This window comes from Nothoprocta perdicaria, unplaced genomic scaffold, assembly GCF_003342845.1.
Source record: "Nothoprocta perdicaria isolate Ctin4 unplaced genomic scaffold, notPer1 scaffold_37, whole genome shotgun sequence".
In the NCBI taxonomy this organism is placed as follows: Eukaryota; Metazoa; Chordata; class Aves; order Tinamiformes; family Tinamidae; genus Nothoprocta; species Nothoprocta perdicaria.
Window position 1 is genome coordinate 3289937 of NW_020455610.1, and position 20791 is coordinate 3310727.

A 20791-nucleotide genomic window follows, 5' to 3' on the forward strand; every position below is an offset into this window, starting at 1 on the left:
TGACTTCTTACGCACAGGGATGCACTGCTGCTGGGCACCATCTGAGCACCTTTCAGACTGTGACATATTAAAGGAGAGGATGCAAGAGCCGATTGGAGMTGCAATGCAAGTTGAGTGCTCAGAGCATAGGAGTTCTTCCTGTTATATTTCATTTATTGGAAGGAATCTGTTCTTGGAATCTATGTAATTCCAAGCCGTTCTTGGAGCTTTTGCAAAGGCTGATTCGGCTGGATTTTCAACACACCTACTGAAGATGATCTAGATATTTTGATATCAAAAACTCATTTTTGATACTCTATTTAGAAGAGTATGTTTGCATTTCAAACAGAATATTTCTCTCCAGGATTGGAACATTTCTACTCTGCAAACATACTTTAAGTTAGAAGTGTGGGGKTTTTTTTGTTTATTTGATTGGTGTTTTCTGACTACCATTGTGGCTATAAATGCACATAAAATCAGATACTTTCTGTTCACTTCATAGTCCTTTTTAATGCGACTCTAAAATATTCCACTTGCTTTTTATCAAATTTTAATAAATAGGCTATTTAAGTAACTGCTTTCACATGTTTGGAGTTGAATGCTATACAACTTTTAGAATTATTTTCTTAAAATACTCATTTTGCAGTCTGCAGTCCTTTATTTAAAGGTTGGTACAGAAATAGTGTTAGATAGCAGCTCGCTTAAGATATCTTGCTGTTTTAGAATAGAAATGTTCTATTAATATGCGCTAACTGCAGATCATCAACTCAACATGAGAGGCAGAACGACTAGAAATACTGACAATTCTTATTTGAGGATTTCAGTGGGCATACTTAAAATAAGAATAATTTATGCCTGCAGTATTGTCTGAAAGTCTGTAATGCAGAATGTGTCTGAAAGAATCCCAGAAGCCCAGAATGGTTGAGGTTGRRAGGGACCTCCAGAGATCATCCAGTCCAACCCCCCCTTCTCCAGCAGGGACACCCAGAGCMCAGGGTGGCATCCAGGCAGGTTGGGAAGATCTCCAGAGAAGGAAASTCCACAGCCTCCCTGGGCAGCCTGTGCCAGGGCTCTGGCACCCTCACAGGAAGGAAGTTCCTTCTCACATGGAGATGGAACTTCCTRTGTTTCAACTTGTACCCATTGCCCCTTGTCCTGTCAGTGGCCACCACTGAGAAGAGCTTGGCCCCTTCCTCCCTACATTCCCCCTTCATGTACTTATAGGTATTCCATAATTTGGGACACTCTTGTTCAGACTGTTTTATGCTATGCAATTAYGGACAAATGTTTTGTGCTGCAGTCCATACATTGCTGAATTGGTGAAGTAGTGTCAATAATGTATATGTGTCTATGCGTTACAGAGATATTGCTTTATGCTTGGTTTCAATCCAAGAAGAAAGTCTGGCTGATTGAATCTCTTGTGGAAAATGTCGCTTACAAAACATTGGGCTGTTTCTTCTGTGGCAAACTACAAGTACCTTGTCCTGGTTTCTCAGCCATTTATTATGTGAACTCATGGAAAGTGATATGACCCAAATTTATTCCACCCAATTTTAGGCTTATGTTTGGCATACATTGCTTTAGTCTTGATAGCTTTATCTTAAAGGTGCTGAGTATAATCTGACAGGTTCTTGGGACCCTGAGATATTCAGATAGGGCAGATAAGTATAACAGGGGACCTGCAGAGCAGCCTTGCTTGCCTGGGCCAGCATCTGGAGGTCTGATGGGGTGCATGAGGCTACTCCTAACATTGTTGTAGTCTGCTTTTAGACAAATGACTCTCATCCCTAGTGCTTTGTGCTCACGGGGGAGGCTCTGCTCCAGACTATAGGACCTGTAGAATGGAAGGGGRAAGGCACCATTTCATGTCCTTGTGTTTTGTGAATGGCATTCTGGTCCTTGGAATCTGTATGAAGGTGGCACACTGTWTTATTGTCTAAACTAATCCTTTCAGCACTTTTTGATTTATTTTTTGTTTATGCCATGAATGAGTCTTATCACTGTAATCTTTGTATATTCATGAATAGAATCATAGAATGCTTGAGGTTGGTAGGGACCTCAGAGGTCATCTAGTCCAACACCCCTGCACACACAGGGTCACCTAGAGCATGTGGCACAGGGCTGCATCCAAGCGGGTTTTAAAGTTCTCCAAAGAAGGAGACTCCACAACCTCTCTGGGCAGCCTGTTCCAGTGCTCTGTTACCCTCACTGTTAAGAAATGTTTTCTTGAGTTCCTGTGGAACTTCCAATGCTTTGGTTTGTGGCYGTTTCCTCTAGTTCTGTCAGCGGCCACCACCGAAAATAGGCCACCCCTTCCTCCTCAGTCTCTCCCTTGAGGTATTTATAGGCATTGACCAGGTCCCCCCTCAGCCTTCTCTTCTTCAGGCTGAACAAGCCTAGATGTGAAATTTCTTTTTTTTTTTTTTTTTTTTTTTTTTTTTCCTTTTTTTTTTTTCCTCCTCTCTGGAATGGGATTCTACTATTCTCTATTCCACTCTCTTATTTAGCTCCTGAGATTAAAGCTGCAAAAAGAGAGCCTGGCCTGGACAGCAATTCTGGGACTGCTGTGATTGCAGTGCCACAGCTTATAAGATGGTGACTTCACAGGAGGGTAGATATAGTAGCAGTTTTAGACCTGCCAGTACGTAGGCACAGACTCAAGAGGTCACAAAGCTTCTGTTGTCCCTTGAGGGGTGAAGACATTTCTAAATGAGTGGACGTTGCTATCCTCTGTATCCTCTAATTAAACTGAARCCTTCTAACACACAGTTGCAAGAGAACTGGGATTTATTTCTGCACTGAAAGATCTATTAGGTTAGTTGATTTTGAAAACAAACAAACAAACCTCCTTCTCCTTAGACAGACGTTAAGAAAATTCACAAGACCTGTACATTTTCATTTTATAAAAAGCACACTTCTGATAAGTAGATGACCTCTAGAGGTCCCTTCCAACCTCAACCATTCTGTCATTAGCAGCCCTGAAGARCAAGAGGAGTGTACAGAGAATGGGCAGGTGTGTGGAAGATCTCACCCCTCCTTSTTCTGCTACCAAAACATGAGTAGACTCTATGGATTGATCCTCTCAGTGCATGCAGCCTGTCTACCTTGGTGCATGCCAAACACCAGCATATGTGTCACTAGGAGCGGATTTGAATGCTTTGCATGATATCTCTAGCACTTCAGCTTTCATGACATGCCCTGTATAGCTACCATATCTATATCTGTAACTGTTCACACGACTAGGCTTTAGGTCATGGCAATGGTTGTAAAATGTTGACATAAAAAGTTTCCAGCAGAGAAACTTTTTAGAAAATCTACTACTCTATATTGGCAAGGTACTCTTCTCCCAACATGCTTGCTTGGTGTTTGGCTAAGTAAGCCAAAGAAGTGACTGGATCTGTGGGGGAAGACTGTTTTTGGAAACAAATATCTTTAAGCTGCAAGAGAGATGCCAAGAAAAGCATCTTTATCCTGCGTAGTAGTTCAAGGAGTAGTTTGATAAGGAGACTTGTCCAAAAATGAATTTATTTACATCAGCAGCTTTTATTGCCACCCATAAAGAGTTGTGCATGCTAGAGCACAGTTTAAGAAAAAACCTGCCATTACACTAACTACCTGACTTGTAGAAGGGTGCAAGTGTGGATACAGCCCCAGTGGGAATATGCTACGCCGTGAAACTGCTTCTCCCTTGCTTTGGAGACTGAGGTGAATTTCTATAGAGCCCCAAGGAATATAGCCCTGTGGATAGGGAAGAGGATGACCCACAGGAACTGATGTGTGTGCAGAGGGTATATGCATGGAGAGTTTGAGCCCACTCCTGCACAATAAATACCCATGCCCAAAGAAGTGGCTGGCCAGCTCTCTTAAAGTCAGCTTCACCAACAGATCCTCGTTAGGATGATGAAGGGGGATACTCATGTGCATAGATATTTAGTGAGGAGCTAAGAGTGCAAACACACAAAAACTCCAACCTACGTTGTTCAACTTAGATAAAACTTCCCAATCTCAGCTTGTCRGGGTGGCTAATTAGAGCATTCAGGAGTGGCTGGCCTGTGAGGTTTGTAGAGCTGCAACTTCTCAGCTTCTTTCCATAAAATGAATTGCAGTGTCTCAAAATAGCAACTCTTGTAACTACTCTGCATCTTAAGATTGAATGATCCATCCTTTTTGATTTGGTACCAGAACAGCAAAATGTGGAGCACAAGGAATTTCTGTCTTCTCGTCTGATTAATGTAATTAATTTGCCTTTTTTTTTTTTTTTTTTTTTAAAAAAAAACCTGCCTTTGCTCCTTCAAAGTATACTTGAAACCCAATGGCATGATATATTTTGTATGGAAAAGGGCAATATTAATTTTATATATTCTTGCTAATAACTTCCTAGAAACTTAGCATGGGGTCAACATGCACAGTATACATCCTATAACCAGTGTGATTTCAGGTGAGATTGCCAAGCCTGAATCTCTTTCCCCCTSCACAAACACACATCACTGATCCCAYTATAGCTAAAAGCATCTCTCCAAGAGACAATCACAGGTAGGAGTCAGAACAGATTTAGGTCATTTTTCTATTTTTTGTTCATGCTGTTCTATATTATTACCGGATCCCAGTAATTGTCAAACCGTTGGTCATCAGCCCTTCAATGTGTGGTTGCTTTGTCCTGTCTGGCTGTTCCTGGCTGGGATGCTGGAGCYGCTGGGCAGTGGAGGCTGTGGAGATGACTCCTGTAGCTGCATATTCCTCTGACTGCTTCCAGTCCCATGCTATACTGTTCTGCAGAGCTTGTGTGTGCTGGATTGGAGCAGTATAGATTATATGGGAGTGCCTCATCCACACATTTCTTGAATCCTGCCAGGAACAGGAGTTCCACCACTTCCTCGGGCAGCCTGTTCCAGTGGYTCACCACTCTTTCTGTGTAGGAGTTCTTCTTCCTAATGTCTAAGCTGAAGGCCACGTGGTGCAACTTGAGGCCATTTCCTCTTGTCCTGTTGGTTAATTATGAAACAGTTATCAAATCCCTTAAAAAAAAAAAAAAAAAAGTTTTAAAGTTTTTGCGATAGTTATGCAATGAATGTGAGATTTCTCATATTACTTGTGTTAATGTTACCTAAYGTGAGTGACTCTTTTATAATGCTAATATTAAAGGCCATGTAGTCGATGCAGGACCTATGTTTTGTAAAGGAAAACATAAACCACTGTTTGAATTGTGCCAAACAAAATGCTTTCCSTTTAGATTAGTTAAGCAGGTTGTGTGCTTTGCACTGCTCATTATGCTAGAAATCATTTTGTTAAAAAGGTATGTGCATCACAGCTTCTGACTATATGAGAACAGCTGTTTAATATTAAAAGAGTGAAGTTACTACTTTCAAACTTGTTTGACATGGATCTTTCTGCAAAATTATWTAGTTGAGACAAAATTGATCACAGATACATTATAACCGAGTAAGCTTGAGTGCAGTTATCTTATAGTGAAGCTCTATTGATTTTGCTACCAATGTTAGTTTCTTGTTGCCTGCTCCTGCTCCTCTAGGTAAAGGCACCAGCTTCCCGAGAGCTTTGGACTGTTGGGTGCTCTGTTATTGCATAGATGCATCTGCAAGTTTCTCTGGACACGCTTATTTTCTAAGATGACGATTTTAGCTGGCCATAGATGAGTCTTCCTCTAATCTCCCCGTATGGAAATGCAGTCTGCTTTGGCAAAGATGTATGTCCAGTTCTAGCTTCATCGCTGCTTGCAGGAGTTGCTGCCCTTTCAGACAGCCTCCCTGAGATGACAAACATTACGATTTGCCTGCCAACTTCAGTTAGGACATGCTGAGGACATGCTTAACCACGGTCTGCTAATTCAGAGCCAGAAGAGGCTACAGCAGGGATCARTCAGTCTAGCCAGCACAGTAGGAACTGGAAGAAGGTGTTTCTGGGTTCAAAGGTACCTTGTCTGCGTAACAGTGATATGTTTTTCTTTGTCCCATGAGGTGCAGTCATGAATGCCTAGGATGGTTACTGCTTTGTTCCAGTTATTTGTTGCTAGCTGTTGTTAAGGTTAAAATATGATTAAATTGCCGAAAGTGTAGTTTTGCTCAGTGCTGTTTATGTATGTAAGCAGCATAAGACACTGAATTAATCTCCTGKAGCTGTAGACATCTCACAGAGGTATGTGCTTTCTGGCACACATTTCTTTTGGAGACAATATTGCATGTGAGGAAGAACTTCTTTCCTGTGAGGRTGCCAGAGCCCTGGCACAAGCTGCCCAGGGAGGCTGTGGAGTCTCCTTCTCTGGAGATCTTCCCAACCYGCCTGGATGCCGCCCTGTGCCCCGTGCTCTGGGTGTCCCTGTTGGAGCAGGGGGTTGGACTGGATGATCTCCAAAGGTTCCTTCCAACCTCAACCATCCTGTGATTCAGTGATTCAGCAGCCTCACCTTTCTGTCTCTGTTTTCTGCTTCTCCAGCCCTCTGTCAATAGCCCTGATACAACTGGGTACCAACTGCCTGGTAATGGGACTGAGGATCTCTTTCATGTTTGAAAAGAGCTCCAAAACAAACAGTCTTTTTAAGGCAGCTCAGATGACTGATCTGATTTACCCTGCAGTCTGACTGCTGCAGTTATAGCAGCACAACCAAGAGGCAACACAGGGAGGATTAGGTTAAAGCATCGTGATGTAGGAAGGTAGCCAGGGCTCCCATTTCACCTGGAACTGCTGCCAAGAAGGATGTTCAGCAATTTTACCTGTATTGCCAAAGCTGTTTGGGTGACATGAATCCAAGCATCGCTGTTCTCTGGTCCTGCAGAACACAGTTGCCTTTTGAATTTACTAAGAAAATGAGGGAAACTGAAGGCAGCCTCTGAAATCTATTTTAAGCTCTCTTTGCAGAATGATCTCTGCAAAGAATGCTGCCAGAATGTATTTCCTTGGGATATATGTAGAGATCAGTATCGGAGCCAGTCACATGAGCTCCCTTTGTAGTCTGCAGAGACAAACAGGCACAATTCTTGGCGCTTTGGAGTGGGGGTATGGTGAATTGGGCCCTGTTTTGTTTTCCCTTTTTGAGTGTTTTCTGTCATGTGGTGACTGGGTCAGCTGTTTATGTCTATACATAAAAACATCTTTATTGTGTCTTTGAGGCCCAGCATCCTGTGTCTAAAAGTGCTGTAAATAGATGATAGGGGAGAGGAAGAACAAGGGGAAAGAGGTTATATGTCTGCCCTGACGCTCTCCCAGCTGAGAGCTGAAACCAGATGCAATTTCTGATACACATATGATTTAGTAATCTGTGGTAGATTTCTGTTATGTGAATGTATGTAATCTCCCTGTAAGACCATGGAAATTTTTAACACTAAAAATATCCTTTAGKAAGGATTTTGTGGCAGCCTTAAATACTGCGTAGGATGAACTGAGATGATAATAGTTTGGAAGAAGATGAAAGATATATTTATTTCCGGGTTCCCTTACACAATTATACATGTGCAGGAATTGTAGGCTTAGTTAGAAAGTTGTGTCAGTTAAAATGTGAGAGCTTGTACGTGTATGGACTCTGATCCACCTGGCAGAAGAAATCTAAGTCAGACCAGCAGTGTGTATGAAATGGCCCATGCTGAGTACAGGAACTGGGGTGGGAATAAATGTTGGCAGCCTATGCCATGCCTATGGTGTAAATTAACAGTTCAGCATCTTTTTTGGCAGATCTCTTTAGAAAAGGAAACTTGGAAGCCAAGTACAGCTTGCCCTTGCTCTGAAAAGTTGCTTTGGGGCCTACCCATGTGGGGAGAGTTGTGCACTCGGGAGGAAAGTGAGCACTGAGGCAATTACGTTTTGTGCAAAGCCCATGTGCTTGTTTGCATAATCATGGGCAAAAAGTTTGCCTAGTCGGCAGAAAAAAACCAACCCAATCCAACCTCTTACGCTGAGATTTTATGTCGGGAAAGAGTAGTTGTGCGTCTGTCTTGTAAAAATACACCAATCTTCCCACTTCTGACCAAGTGCATTGCTCCGGAATTTTTCTTAGATTGCCATTTTTTCCAGCAGTTGCAGTATGTCATACTCTGCCTCTGTTTGCATTGCTCCGTTGTGCTAGGTGGAAATCCCAGACTGCTGCAATTTAGATAGGCTTTCTGACTGAACCTTTAGAAGGGGCCTGTGCTGTTTTTGTTGGGACAAATCTTGAGATGTGGAAATCATTACTGTGTATTTATGTAGTACTCTACCAATCCATAGCAGACAAACTGCTTTCTTATTGTATATTAAGACTGACTCCTTTTATATTATGTTAAATAGCTTGGGAAACAGTTTAACTTTTTTTTTTTTTTCAGGTACTCCTAGTTCTGATCTATTTAAGCTACTACTGTTTTTCAGTTTTTGTACGTTTAGAGGAACGTAGGCACCCTTTAGTAATTCAGCTGCTCCTAGTCTGTTACTGTGTGATCTAACTATAATGGCAGCTGTTTTCACCAGACTAGAGATGCACAAGAGCTTGGCTTAGCCTTTGGAGGGGTATTCTTTGGCAGATGAAGTATTTCATGAAAGTAACTTTTAATAATAGTGTGTCAGTGTGTTACAGAAGTACGAAGTTTTTAGCTCTCCATTCTCTTTCTTTACTTTCAAATGTTACAAATATTGACAGGCTTCTTTCAGAAATCATTGCATGCACTTTCCAATTGGTGTTCTGATAACTGACCTGGAAACTCATCCATAGCATCCATGGGAAAAACAAAACCAAAGAAGGTGCCTGGCATGTTAACCTTCTGCCATTGCAGTCTAGTTTTTGAGGCTCAGTTTCAGCTTAAAGGTTCAAGGATATAAAATGTGCAGGAAATGTTATTGCTGGGAGTGCAATGACACTCTTGAAAGGACTCGTCTTGCGCAGCCTTCACTTACGGAGTTTATTTTTTTATCATTGCACGGGGGAAAAGAGGTTACTCTGCCTGTCTTGGATGAGATGTCAAGGGAGAGCAAACARGCCCCAAGAGCATTTCCCTAGCTGGGCACAGCAGCACGGGGGAAGGGTTTCAGACACTGACAGATCCCAAGTGACTGAAAATGTGCATTGAGCAGATGAGCTGTGGCTCTGTGCTCATGGCAAAGCCCCTGCCGCTGCGTGGCTGGTGCAGGGACTTGTTGCTGTGGTTATGAAACCTCCGAGCCAAAAACAGGCAGCAGAGACAACCGTGGCTGCACGAGATGCCTCCTCTGGAAGCAGCAGCGAGCTGCCTGGAAAGTCAGGACGTTCTCTGTACAAAATCCCATGCAAAAAGATGGGAATTTATCCACGGCCCAGTCTGACCGGCACTTCTGCAAGCRCAACTTGGGACTCTTGCCTGCAGTTAGTTACTTGAGCAAAATGTTGCCATTCAGAGTGATGCAGAATATTGCTTCAGTCCTCCAGCTTGTAGTCATAGAACTAGTAAAAATCAAAAAAGTTAAAAAAATAGGTTTTTAGGACTAGTAGTTGCAGAGGAAAGCTTGGAAACAAGGACTGCAAATAAACCCTAAGCTTTAAAGAAGTCACAGTTCTTCTGTTTTAAACACRGACTGTCTCACCACGTGAAGCTGATCTGAGATGCAGCACTGTGATTTTCATTCCTGCAAGAGGCATTTTGCTTTTCAGAATAACTGCCGTGTAGCTATACGTTCATAGAGCGCAGCAAGGAAGTAATTTGGGTTTCTTTCTCTGTTCAAACCATGTCAGCAGGGAAGTGGGGTCTGCCCTGGTATGGAAGCAGAACATGACCGCAATGCAGAACAAGATTCACAACTTCATTTACTCCTGGATTTATCTTGACTTAGAGTTTTGAACTTGCTAGATRGATGTTTTTGTAAATACTGCTCCTGTTAGACTGAAAGTGAGTTTTTATGTAGGCTTCGTAATAGTATTAGCTTCAAATATGAGCATAAGTGCCATATAACTTTTTTTTTTAATTTAAATCTAGACAGTAAATCCTAAATCTAGAAAGTATTTCTCAATCTCTCCTGGAGTCCCTGGCTGCCCAGGGAGGCTGTGGAGTCTCCTTCTMTGGAGATCTTCCCAACCCACCTGGATGCCGCCCTGTGCCCCGTGCTCTGGGTGTCCCTGCTGGAGCAGGGGGTTGGACTGAATGATTTCTGGAAGTCCCTTCCAACCTCAGCCACTCTGTGATTCTGTGTCTTAATGTAAAACTTAAACTAAATGAGAGGATAAGCAAGCTAGTTAGAAACCTTAATGTAATTTAGGGTGATCAGTCAATCGTGTAACACAGTTACGACTTTATAAAAAGAAATATTTCTTTGTGGTGTTTAGAGTGAAATTGAGCTTAGAGTGAAAATGAGTTACCATATTATTGCAGAACATGGTCAAACTAATACAGGTTGTTAGAACGTCACAAAATAATAGAGCTGTGAAAAATGGAAGGTGTTTAAAAAGCGTGTGCTGCTTTTGTTTTCCTGGAAAGCCAGTATTTGTGTAGTTGGTCTTATTGGAACTTATTTGGAAGTTGCGATTCTAAGTGTATTTTAGCATTTTGAGATCTTTGGGGAAGTTATAAAAATAAGGCAAATCTTCATTTTTCAACTTTCAGTTGTGCTAGTACCAATTCTTACTACCTGGGCTGTCTTGCTGCTGCTGTTTTTTTTTTAAAGGAAAATTTTATTTGCATGATTTATAGTCTTTCTTTTAGCCATTATATAACATAGGATATTGTCAGTAATCTAGTTGTGAGAATTGATCAAGACTGAGAAAATGATATCTAGAAAAATGGCCAATTCTGAGCTAATTGCAGACTTTGAAGACTGGTATAGGTAACAGTTGTTCGGCAGTAGAGCATAAACAGCTTCGTGCCTCAAAAAAATCAAGCTGTTAACGTAKCCAACTCTTCCAGTAATCAATAAATCAAACAGATTTTTTTTGTCTTCTTGCTTATTATCTATGTATCCCTACTTGTGTTTCCATGATGCTTCTTCTTTCTTCGATACATCTTCAGTATAAGCTACCTGGGGCAGGTTTATTTATGTTTCTATCCAGCTATAAGGGTTAGAAACTTGCTTTGTTCTTCAAGGGTTGGTGAGCCTCTTGTCCGATCTTTGGGCAACAGAATTGAGGCTTTAAGAAAAAAGCCACAAATATTGTAAAACTGGTTGCTGACCAGCTGGGTTTTTAAGTTTAAATTAAAGGCTACAACTATATTTTCTCCTTTTCTAGATGCAGCTTATATTTAATGAAATGCAAATCCTTGCATACTCTAGTGACGTTTTACTGTGCTAGTCTTGCATTCAAGTGGGAGTAAAATAAGATCCTTTGTGCAATTTTGTGMATTTATAATTTTTTTCATTTTAAAATGAGTATTCATAGAAGTATSTACTACTTGATTCCTATGTACTTTTGTATGTATTTCGGCATAGCATAAAACTTCAGCAAGTCCTAGTTAATATTACAGAAACATTCAGCTGTACTTTGCTTARATACTTGCAGTTCAAACATCATGAAAACATTTTTCAGTACTCGAATCTAAACAGTGGAGCAGTATAAACTGTCCATCCTCTGCCAAAATTTCACTAGCTATATAATTTGGGAATCGGAGATTATTTTAGCCTGAGGTACCTCTAGAATATATTTGCTTCCTCTTCTCTTTTTCTTCTGAGACCACATACTTTCTGAAAGAGTCATTTGGTGGCTTCTTGGCTGTGAATAGCGATTCTGTTCCTTCTGTGGGGTCTTGCTTTCAGAGCCAAGACAACTGTTGCCTTGTGCTTGGTGGGACGGTTCCCAGCAGCTACTGTGCAGAGCAGTGAATAATGTTTGTTTGTGCTCTACAGTTGACCACATCTGGGGGTGAGGAGGGCTAAAATCATGGAAAATAAAATAACAATAATAAAAGAATTGCAATGATTTTTGGATGTGKTGACAGCTTAAGTTCATATGTTTGGCTAAATCATGTTGGTAATGGAGAGATATTAAAATAGAAAGGGAGTGGATGTTATTTGAATATTATTTGAATATCTGAATATCTGTGAATTGAATATCTGGGAAACAGCTGGTTCAGTGGATCCAAATAAACAGCTGATTTGTAATCGGAATTAATCATATGTTAGAGATTTAGCTTTTGGGCATCCGGCTTTTAAAACTGTTTTAGAGCATCTCACACAGCAACGCACCCTGTTAAGCTCTGAAGTTATCCCSTGGCTTTCTAAGTGAGCAAAACATTCCTCCCTCCATGCTCTGTTATCCCTTTGAATAACACAATATCTCTCAGGACAAAGCAGATAAACAAATTGTGACAGAATCTTTCACTTCTTATCTGTACATACTGGCCTGTGTTGGAATGCTTTAATTTGAAATTGTATTTCTAAAGTTTTGTCTTTTCCTTTTACAGAGAATGTCTTTAATTGTAATATTTATTTTTGTAAGAACATGTGGATATTATTATTTGTATGTGTTTTGCATTTGAACATACTTAAAAAAGGAGGAGGCAAGCAAGAGTACAAATTTAATGTTTTTTTCCTGAATGGGCTAGAAAATGTAATTTAAATAAGCCCTTAGCTTTTGCATATGGTGAGTTTTCTGTGATTTTTTTCAGTAGTGTTTCAAATGCCTTGAAAGATTATTGCAAGTAATCTATAGAAAAAGATGCTCTGCTTAGTTGATCCTCCAAAAACAAGGGGTGAAAAAAAACCCCATGATTATGTAATCAGGAATTTGATGCTGTAAAAAGAAGGGGGAAATGGCATGTAGCTTAAAAGATTGCTATGGGATTATAGTTCTTTTTATCACTTGATGGTTAAGCATAATTTCCTGGTGTGTCTCTGAACTCTCATAGCTGATGTCCGGCTGTGGGATGACTGCTTGCCGTGAACAACTTTTGGAGGGTCACTGCAAATTCCTTTTGGGAGTTTCTCTTTCAACTGTAACGCAGGATTTTTACTTCTCGTATTTCTTTGTGTGTTGACACACACTGAAACAGGAGAATAACGTATAAAAAGTATATAGGAAAAGGTAAACWAGATAGAATGAAGACATCATGATTAGGTGTTTTTCCTCTCTAAAAACACTGCTCTGTTTATAACCACAAATCTGTTTTTCCCCCTTCTCACTTGTGTGGAACAGCAAGTCGATGGCGGAGCCTCTTCTCTACACCTGTCTCCTTGGCTTTTCCCTATAGTCCTGTTGCAAGACTCACCCCATATACCAATGGCTTTAATAGTCCCAGCTTCTCTAAAACCTCCAGTAAAGCAATACTAACACCCGAACGGACAGGTAATGCTTAACTTTTTATTGACTTACAGTGCTTACCAAATTGCTTAATTAAATCTCATCGTGCTACCATTTAACAGAAATATGCTCTAAAGACGGTTGTAATAGACTCTTAGGGAATTCTTTTTAAAAGCTGACTTGAAAATTAACAATTAAGGAGGTTATCTGGTTTGTTCCATAATGTGTTATGGAAAAGTGGCTCTAATAAACAGAGCTTAGCTCCCCTATTCAACAGGATGTAGTTCAGCTGCTGTCTAATGGTCTTGGAGACACCTCAGAGTGTCTCAAGTCTGGCCTCCCAGTGCTGCTCCAAAAGAGCACGGGTGTTACAACTGCTGCAGGTCCTAGAGGGCTATTGCAACTTGAAAATATTTACGTTTGCTCTTTACAATCTTTCCTTTAGGAAAAGGAAATTTGCATGTGTTTTTTGGGGTGAGAAAGTGTCAGAGAATAGCTGCACTTACCATCAGTTTTAGGTGAGCGCTTTGTGCAGTACTAGAGGCTAGCAGCACATCTGAGATGTAAGCAGAGTTTAAGAACTTTTGTCACAGGTTTTTTAAGTTTGTTTCTTTATACAGTTTTCTTTAAAGCTGGGGAAACACTAACTCCTACCACTAACAAAAACAAGAATATTTTAAGCACAAGCCTCATTTTCCCACAGCTCCAATTCTCTCATTGGACCTGCACCCATTTAACTAAATTATACCTTTATTATTATATGAGGGGGAAAAAAAGAATCTAAATGCCTTTCCTGTAGTTAGATCTGGAAGGAGGCATTGTTTCCTCTGTTGCTGCATCATGCCTAATTTGCTTTTTGTTCCTATTATCATTTGTTCCTCTGATGATTATAAACAATTAGAAAAAAAAACCCTTAGTAAAAGCTAGGTGAGTGGCTGTGATGTGGACTATGGGGCTGAACATCCTGCAGAAGATGGTAACGTACACACAGAACAAAGAACTACAGTCRCATAGGAGAGACTGAAATGCAGATGTGTTTAGTTTACTGTGCTGACCARTCTGAGCTATCAGGACTGTGGTGGGCAAATTACTCCTTGTGWAGGGTACACTCTGCTGTTCTGGGAATAGAGGAGTTCATGAACCAGGATTGCATTTATTACATCTCATGAGTATCAAATCCCCTTGCTAATTCTTAGTAGATTGCTCTGTACTTCTGAAAGTTTTTGTCTTATATAGAAAATATTTAAGCTATGACATCAAAATGGGCAGTTAGTCACAAATAAAAAATTGCCATATATATTCACAGGCTAAAGATGATATGTTCTTACATAGGTTATACTTCTCGAAGTTCCCCATTGAGTCCACAGTCATCAATAGACAGTGAACTGAGCACCTCGGAGCTGGAGGATGATTCCATCTCCATGGGATACAAACTGCAGGACCTCACTGATGTTCAGATCATGGCTCGTCTCCAAGAAGAGAGTAGGTGGCTTATTTCATAAACATTTCCTAAAACAGCCTCGGGAAAACTTCCCATCACAGTCAAAACTGCTCATGTCTGGCCTCACTCAACCTGATCTTTCTTAGGAAGATGTGGTGCCTTGAGTGGTAGGTAGAAAAATACTCCTTTAATTTTGAGGAGAATGTGCATGGGTTGATGAGTTCAGATTAAGGATATTGGATCTTTTAAGGTTTTTGATACTTACTGCAAAATCCACAGCTCCATACCCACTGAGTACATTTAGATTTATCTGTTTGATAATGTCTTACCATGTTAATTAAAATGGTTTATTTGGGAGGAAGGGAGAAATTGAAGCATCCTTTTCATGCACACATTTAAAGAAAAAGTTTAGACTAGGCAGTTCTCATTTTTGCGTAAGCTTTGAATTGCTCAAATATCAAGTGCATTTTGAAGTGATTTCTCCTTTAAAAACTGAATTGGGGCATGTAAAGTGAACAACTTGCTTTCAGACTAGTGATTATGCACAAATATGAGCCCAAAGGCTTGTATGACATAGATTACAGGTTGGCCTGATAGAAGTTTATGGAAAGTATCTTTATTCATAAATAAAAGACGTTTTGCTTAGAAGTCACTGAGACAATAAATGCAGAATCTTTCTGCCTTCCTGTTAGTGCCAAGGAAGACATAAAAGAGGAAATGATGAGCTAAAAAAACAGGAGGAATTTAGAGATGATAACTGAAAGAAACTGCAAGATAATAAGGGACTGCATGGAATAAAGATAAAATACAAGCAAGAAATTATAAAACCGATCTGACTGGAGCAATCAGGGTGAACAGGCCACATTCACCACTTATGAGCTTCCTRCGAATCTGGAAGCACTAGTGATGTTTGCCAGGGAAATTAGCAAAGGTGGGACTTTCCAAGAGAGCTGGGTGCTCAGCTGGCAAGTGGGTATGGTCAGGACTTGGATGATCTCTGATGCTATGTGTGGGTAATAAATACATATACATATATATAAAAAATATATAAATATATATATATATATTTATATGATTATATGATTATATATGATTATATATATGATTAGATGATTTTTAAAAAACAAGCTACTTAATAAATCAGATCATTGGTAAAACGGAAGGAGGAATAAGGAAGTTTTCCTTCTAATCTATTTCACATATATTCACTGTACTTTGTTTTTGCAATAGTAGTCAGTACATGGCAGTTGCTGACTGTCCACTTAATCCTTTGAAAATACTAGCACTTTGGCAAGTGCTAGTATGATGTGTGCRTGCAGGCAGACTCTTTCCACATCCGTGAAGAGAAACTCCCACTTGAAGGGGGGGAACGCTAATTATTAACCTTCATTAGTAACCTTATCAATAAGGTTATTACCTCATTAATAACCGTTACGATGCTAAAGAAATCTGTTAAACCTGAGTGTTTTTTGATAACTGCATCCAGAGATGCAGTTATTGACAACTATCCACAAAACTTCTCAACTCCTGGAAATTCTGATGTATTCCAGGGCTGCCTCTGGTGCAGTCTTGGAGAAGGTTGGCCTCTCACTTGGCCTGAAGCAAACAGACTCTTTGGGGCAGTGCTAATAATGGGAGAGTTTTCAGAACTGGCATCCTGAAAATGAATGGTGAAATACATATGTATCTAACATAAAAGAGCATTAGCTCTAAGCCTTTTTCCCTGATATCATGTACTACCGGGAAGGAATTCTGGTTCAGAGAAGTTAGAGAGCTACAATATTTACATGGAGTTTGTTTAGCAAATGGCTTGTTAGCACTTTATTGCATACTGTTGCATACTTTTTGCAATAACTTTGAATAATAACAGGCAAATGAAGTTAACTTCTAATTTAGAGTGTTTGAAAGTTAAATACTTAATATTCATGTAGTCTTTTCAGTGGCAGAGAAATGAGCACCTCCTGAGGGCTATTGATTTTATTTTGAAAGGTATCTATTATAGCTCCCAGGAATTGCATTTTGAAGATGCTAGCTTTTTATTTAATTTTATTTTTTAATTGAAAAGAGTTCTCAAGAGAAGTAGATGAGAGTTAGACATCTAGAATGTAGACACCTAAAGTTAGATCAGCTGAATACTACATTAGATCTTCAGCGTGGTAACATTGTAAATAAAGTCCTTTGTAGAATAGCATCTAATTGCTTTTTTAATTTGCAAGATTGAAATGTGTGCTGGAATTAAGCACTTAACAGAAAGTCMATCTTCCTCTCCTTAAAATTTACAGGCCTAAGACAAGATTATGCTTCTACTTCAGCATCTGTATCAAGACACAGTTCAAGTGTATCTCTGCATTCAGGAAAGAAAGCGACCTGCAGCGATCAGGACTATGACCGCTATAGTCTTGAGGATGAGGAAGAGTTTGACCACCTTCCACCTCCACAGCCTCGACTCAYTCGCTGCTCCCCTTTCCAAAGAGGAATTCCGCACTCACAGACTTTTTCCAGTATTCGGGACTGCAGGAGAAGCCCTACTTCCCAGCACTTCCCTTCTAATAATTATCAGCAGCCGTACTATCCTCCTCCAGCCCAAACTCCAGAGCAGCAACCAAATAGGATTAATGGAGGTGGGTTCCACGCTTTTCTGAAAAATGTTTTTTCTTTGTTCTTCTCCTCTTTGCAAATTGTCAGTGCCCTTTTAAAGATCAAGTTGTCATCAAGTGTAATGTGTTCAGGTTATGACAGCTAGACCATGAAGCAGGACAAGCAAGTTGAGTCTTTGTGAGTGATTGTGACTGCAGTGTTTGAGGTATGTTGTTGTTAAGTAACTCGTTACAAAATATGATCTGTGATATGGTCATGAAAATTGTCATTTTAATCASTTCTGGATGGCTGCAAGAATGAGCACAAGTAAAGAAGAAAAAGGAAAAATGAGCATCTTGTAACAGACCAATAGTTGTCTGGAAAAATTGGTCAAGCTTTAAGCCTGGCCTATATATGTCCATCATGATTATAGCAGAATACAAAAGGGGTTGCAGTGATGCAGGTACTCTGTGAACCCATGGGGCTTCCCATGAAGGTCGACGCTGTGCTCTTCACGCTGGCAGTGCCAAGTCTAGTTGGGCAGATTGTTGAAGTAGTGAGAGGAAATGTCACTCGCAAACCACCCTGAGCCATTGCTGCCTTTTTCACTCYATTTGAAATGTAATTCAAAAATCTCTGGAAGAAATTTTTATTATGCTGCTCATTGCAAATGGAACTTTCTCTCCATTGTTCCTGTTACGTTCTTTTTCATTCCTTATTGTGATCTTAATTTGCCTTCTCTACTGCCTCACTCTGTTCTGCAAGCTAATTTGAGGTAATCTTGTTTGTAACGTTACAGGTTATATCTCACCTTTGGGCAAGAAAATAAATGTGGTGTTCAAAGCAGTCACTGTTTATATAGAGAGTGCCATGAGTATGCATGCTCCTTACCTGACAAATAGCACCTGACAGGATGCTGCCAAAAACACTTGCAATCAAAGTAGGACATGGCATGACAGTGTATAAGGAAGGCTGAAGTTGGTATCAGGTACAAGGATGTGGACATTTGTTAGTAGAGCCTATGTGCTATATAAATTTGAGTGCTGTTTTTCCTGTCATTGTGATACAAAAACAGGACAGCACTGAAGAACTTGCGGAAAATCTGTTTGAGGGATAGAATGGAAAGAGATGAGAAATTCTTGTTTGGGGAACGTGGACAGGATACAGTATTGCAATCTTCATGTTTGATTTCCAAGTAATCTTTAATGACCCTTTCATGTTTCATGTTAGTGGAGTGTAAGCCTTGGACTCCCACACTGGAAACGTCAGGGAGTGCTTAAAAAATACTGAAAATACTACCCAACAAGCAAGTGTGGCAAAGCGTCCTTTTTCCTTCTCTCTTATCCTCCTTTACCCCTCTCCTAACTTCTATTTAATAATGAAAAGTGACCAGTTTTAACCCCTGGTTGACTTTTTTTTTCCCAAGAAGTTGGAGTTATTGGATAGCTACATTTGAGGTGTTGAGTTTGACGTTGTTCAGAATATCACAACACATGACTTCAGTTAGTTTCTGTTTTCTGGAATAGCTACTTGCACTACGTATATAGGAGAACTACCTATGGGAAATGAGGAGTCTTTTTTTTTTGTTGTTGTACTGTGTTTGGATAATGTTATGACAATGTTGTTTCCTCATCTTGGTAGCAATTTCATTGTCTTTCAGGCACTACTACACTGAAAGGAGACAGACTGCAAACTAGGAATTTGTCCCCAGCTCAATGTGATGGATAGTGTTTTTCCCACTATTATTTGCTCAGTAGGGCAGRTGAGAAGAGGTAGGCTGCAATAAATGGAGAAACTTAACTAGATGGCTACTGCTTTCAGTGTATGTGGAAAATACCATTCTTAGGCATCAATGCATCCTTGATTAATTGTGATGTTCCATTCAGTCATTCCAGCAGTTTTCCCAATTCCCTTTCCCCCCAACTTCCTGAAGAGAGACCAGAGGTGCTCTTGTTTGTATAGTCAGCAGTCTGGCCAATGGATCATCTAATCAGTCACACCATAATCTCCATCAAAGAGGACAAAGCGGCAAGTCAGCACTACAGTTTGGCACTTACTGTGGGGTGAAAAGTAGTGTTTAGTTTTGACAGAGTGTCTCTCTCCAGAGCTTGGCTACTTAAATACATTTTTTTTTGCCTTTAAGAACAGAAAGGAGCARTGATGCTGTCCTACCTGATGTTAGTGATTTGTATTTGTTTAACACCTATTAACACCTAGGTGTTAACACCTATTTGTCAACACCTTCAACCAGTATATAATTATATATGATATATAGTATATAATTATATATAATATATAGTATTGATTGAAATATTTATTCTAACCTGAGATCTATACTACTTGCAAAGTAAAACGTGATGAATAAAGTGGGAAAACTTGAATACATTTCTGTGACTGTGATATTAGGAGCCTGCTGAGTAACTTTAACCTATTACTTGTTGTGGAACTGGATTAATTGTTGAAGAAAATAAATGAATAAAGTAAAATGATGATCTAGGCAGGGCCTATCCCATTAAACACTCAGACAGCAGTAGCAGGTTCCCAGTAGGTGGAAGAGACAGGCCCCAGCCATAATCCTTTTAACAAAGTTGTTTTGACAGGGCTGAGAAGAGCTTATTGCTGGCCTAAAGGAAAGAGTAAGGAAAATGCAGCAAATGGAGACTGGCACTCACACTGGTGGAGACACAGGGAGCCGTGGTTTCCGTGATCAGCAGTGGCTGCTGCTTCCCCACATTTCCMTTAACAGGGCCTTGCAAAGGTCTAAGTAGAGAGGGCTTTTGATTCACTGCTCTAAATGCCTTTTTAAAGGTCGAGTAAGGAGTGTTTTATTCCTTGAATGCAAGGCATGTATTGGCTGGGATCCACCTTGCTTGTGAGCACATCTGCATTTAGATGCTGAGATATAGGTGCCCATATGTGAATGAAGGACCCAATCAACTGCTCAAATAGCAGCACTCAGAGCCATGATTACTTTCTAATCAGTTTTATTTCCAGTTGTGAAGAACAGCAATTCACTAATAGGAAAATTTTGTGTGAAACTCTTTTTTCTTGCTTTATTGCATCCTCTCCTTCTCAGTTAAATGTCACATAATTCAGGGTTTCACTGGAAAACTCCATCTCYGCACATCGATAAGGCATTTTGCTTTTCAGAGGAGCAGTCATTTAWTTTTTGTAAAAAGCTAGTGGGTCTRAATGGATCATTTAAAGAAGACCTGAGAGAGGTACAGATTTTTCTGAGAAACAAATACTTCTAATTCATTGTATCATGTTCCTTAACTACAATGCACTTCCTATAACAACGCCGTCCGTCTTCAAATGTTTATTCTTCAAATAATATTTATTCTTCAAATAAATCATGGACAACATTGTTAAAAAAAAAAAAAAACCCAAACCCCAATAGTAAATGAATATGCTTATAAGGTGCTTCACTTTAGGGTCAGCCTAAGCTCTTCTTACACTGTCTGATTCCTGCCCACAGGCACTGAGTGTCTCGCCTCGATTTGGTGGATTCCAAATCAGGGCTTGCTGGTCCTGTTGAGTCTTGCTGAGTGTTAAACAAAATACCGGCGTTTTGTGACACTTGAACTGATAATCTACCCCTTTTGTAGCCTGGATGCAGA

The 20791-nt window shown here is 40.0% G+C and overlaps 1 protein-coding gene across 1 annotated transcript in view; it reads left to right on the plus strand.

The window, feature by feature from the left end:
- Nucleotides 1–20791, plus strand: part of SLAIN1 (SLAIN motif family member 1) — a 37485-nt gene that overhangs the window by 6529 nt on the left and 10165 nt on the right. The window contains exons 2-3 of the mRNA XM_026044529.1: nt 14486–14635; nt 16877–17215. Coding sequence (XP_025900314.1) covers nt 14575–14635; nt 16877–17215 — 400 coding nt within the window. The 5' untranslated portion in view covers nt 14486–14574. The remainder of the gene's footprint in view (nt 1–14485; nt 14636–16876; nt 17216–20791) is intronic.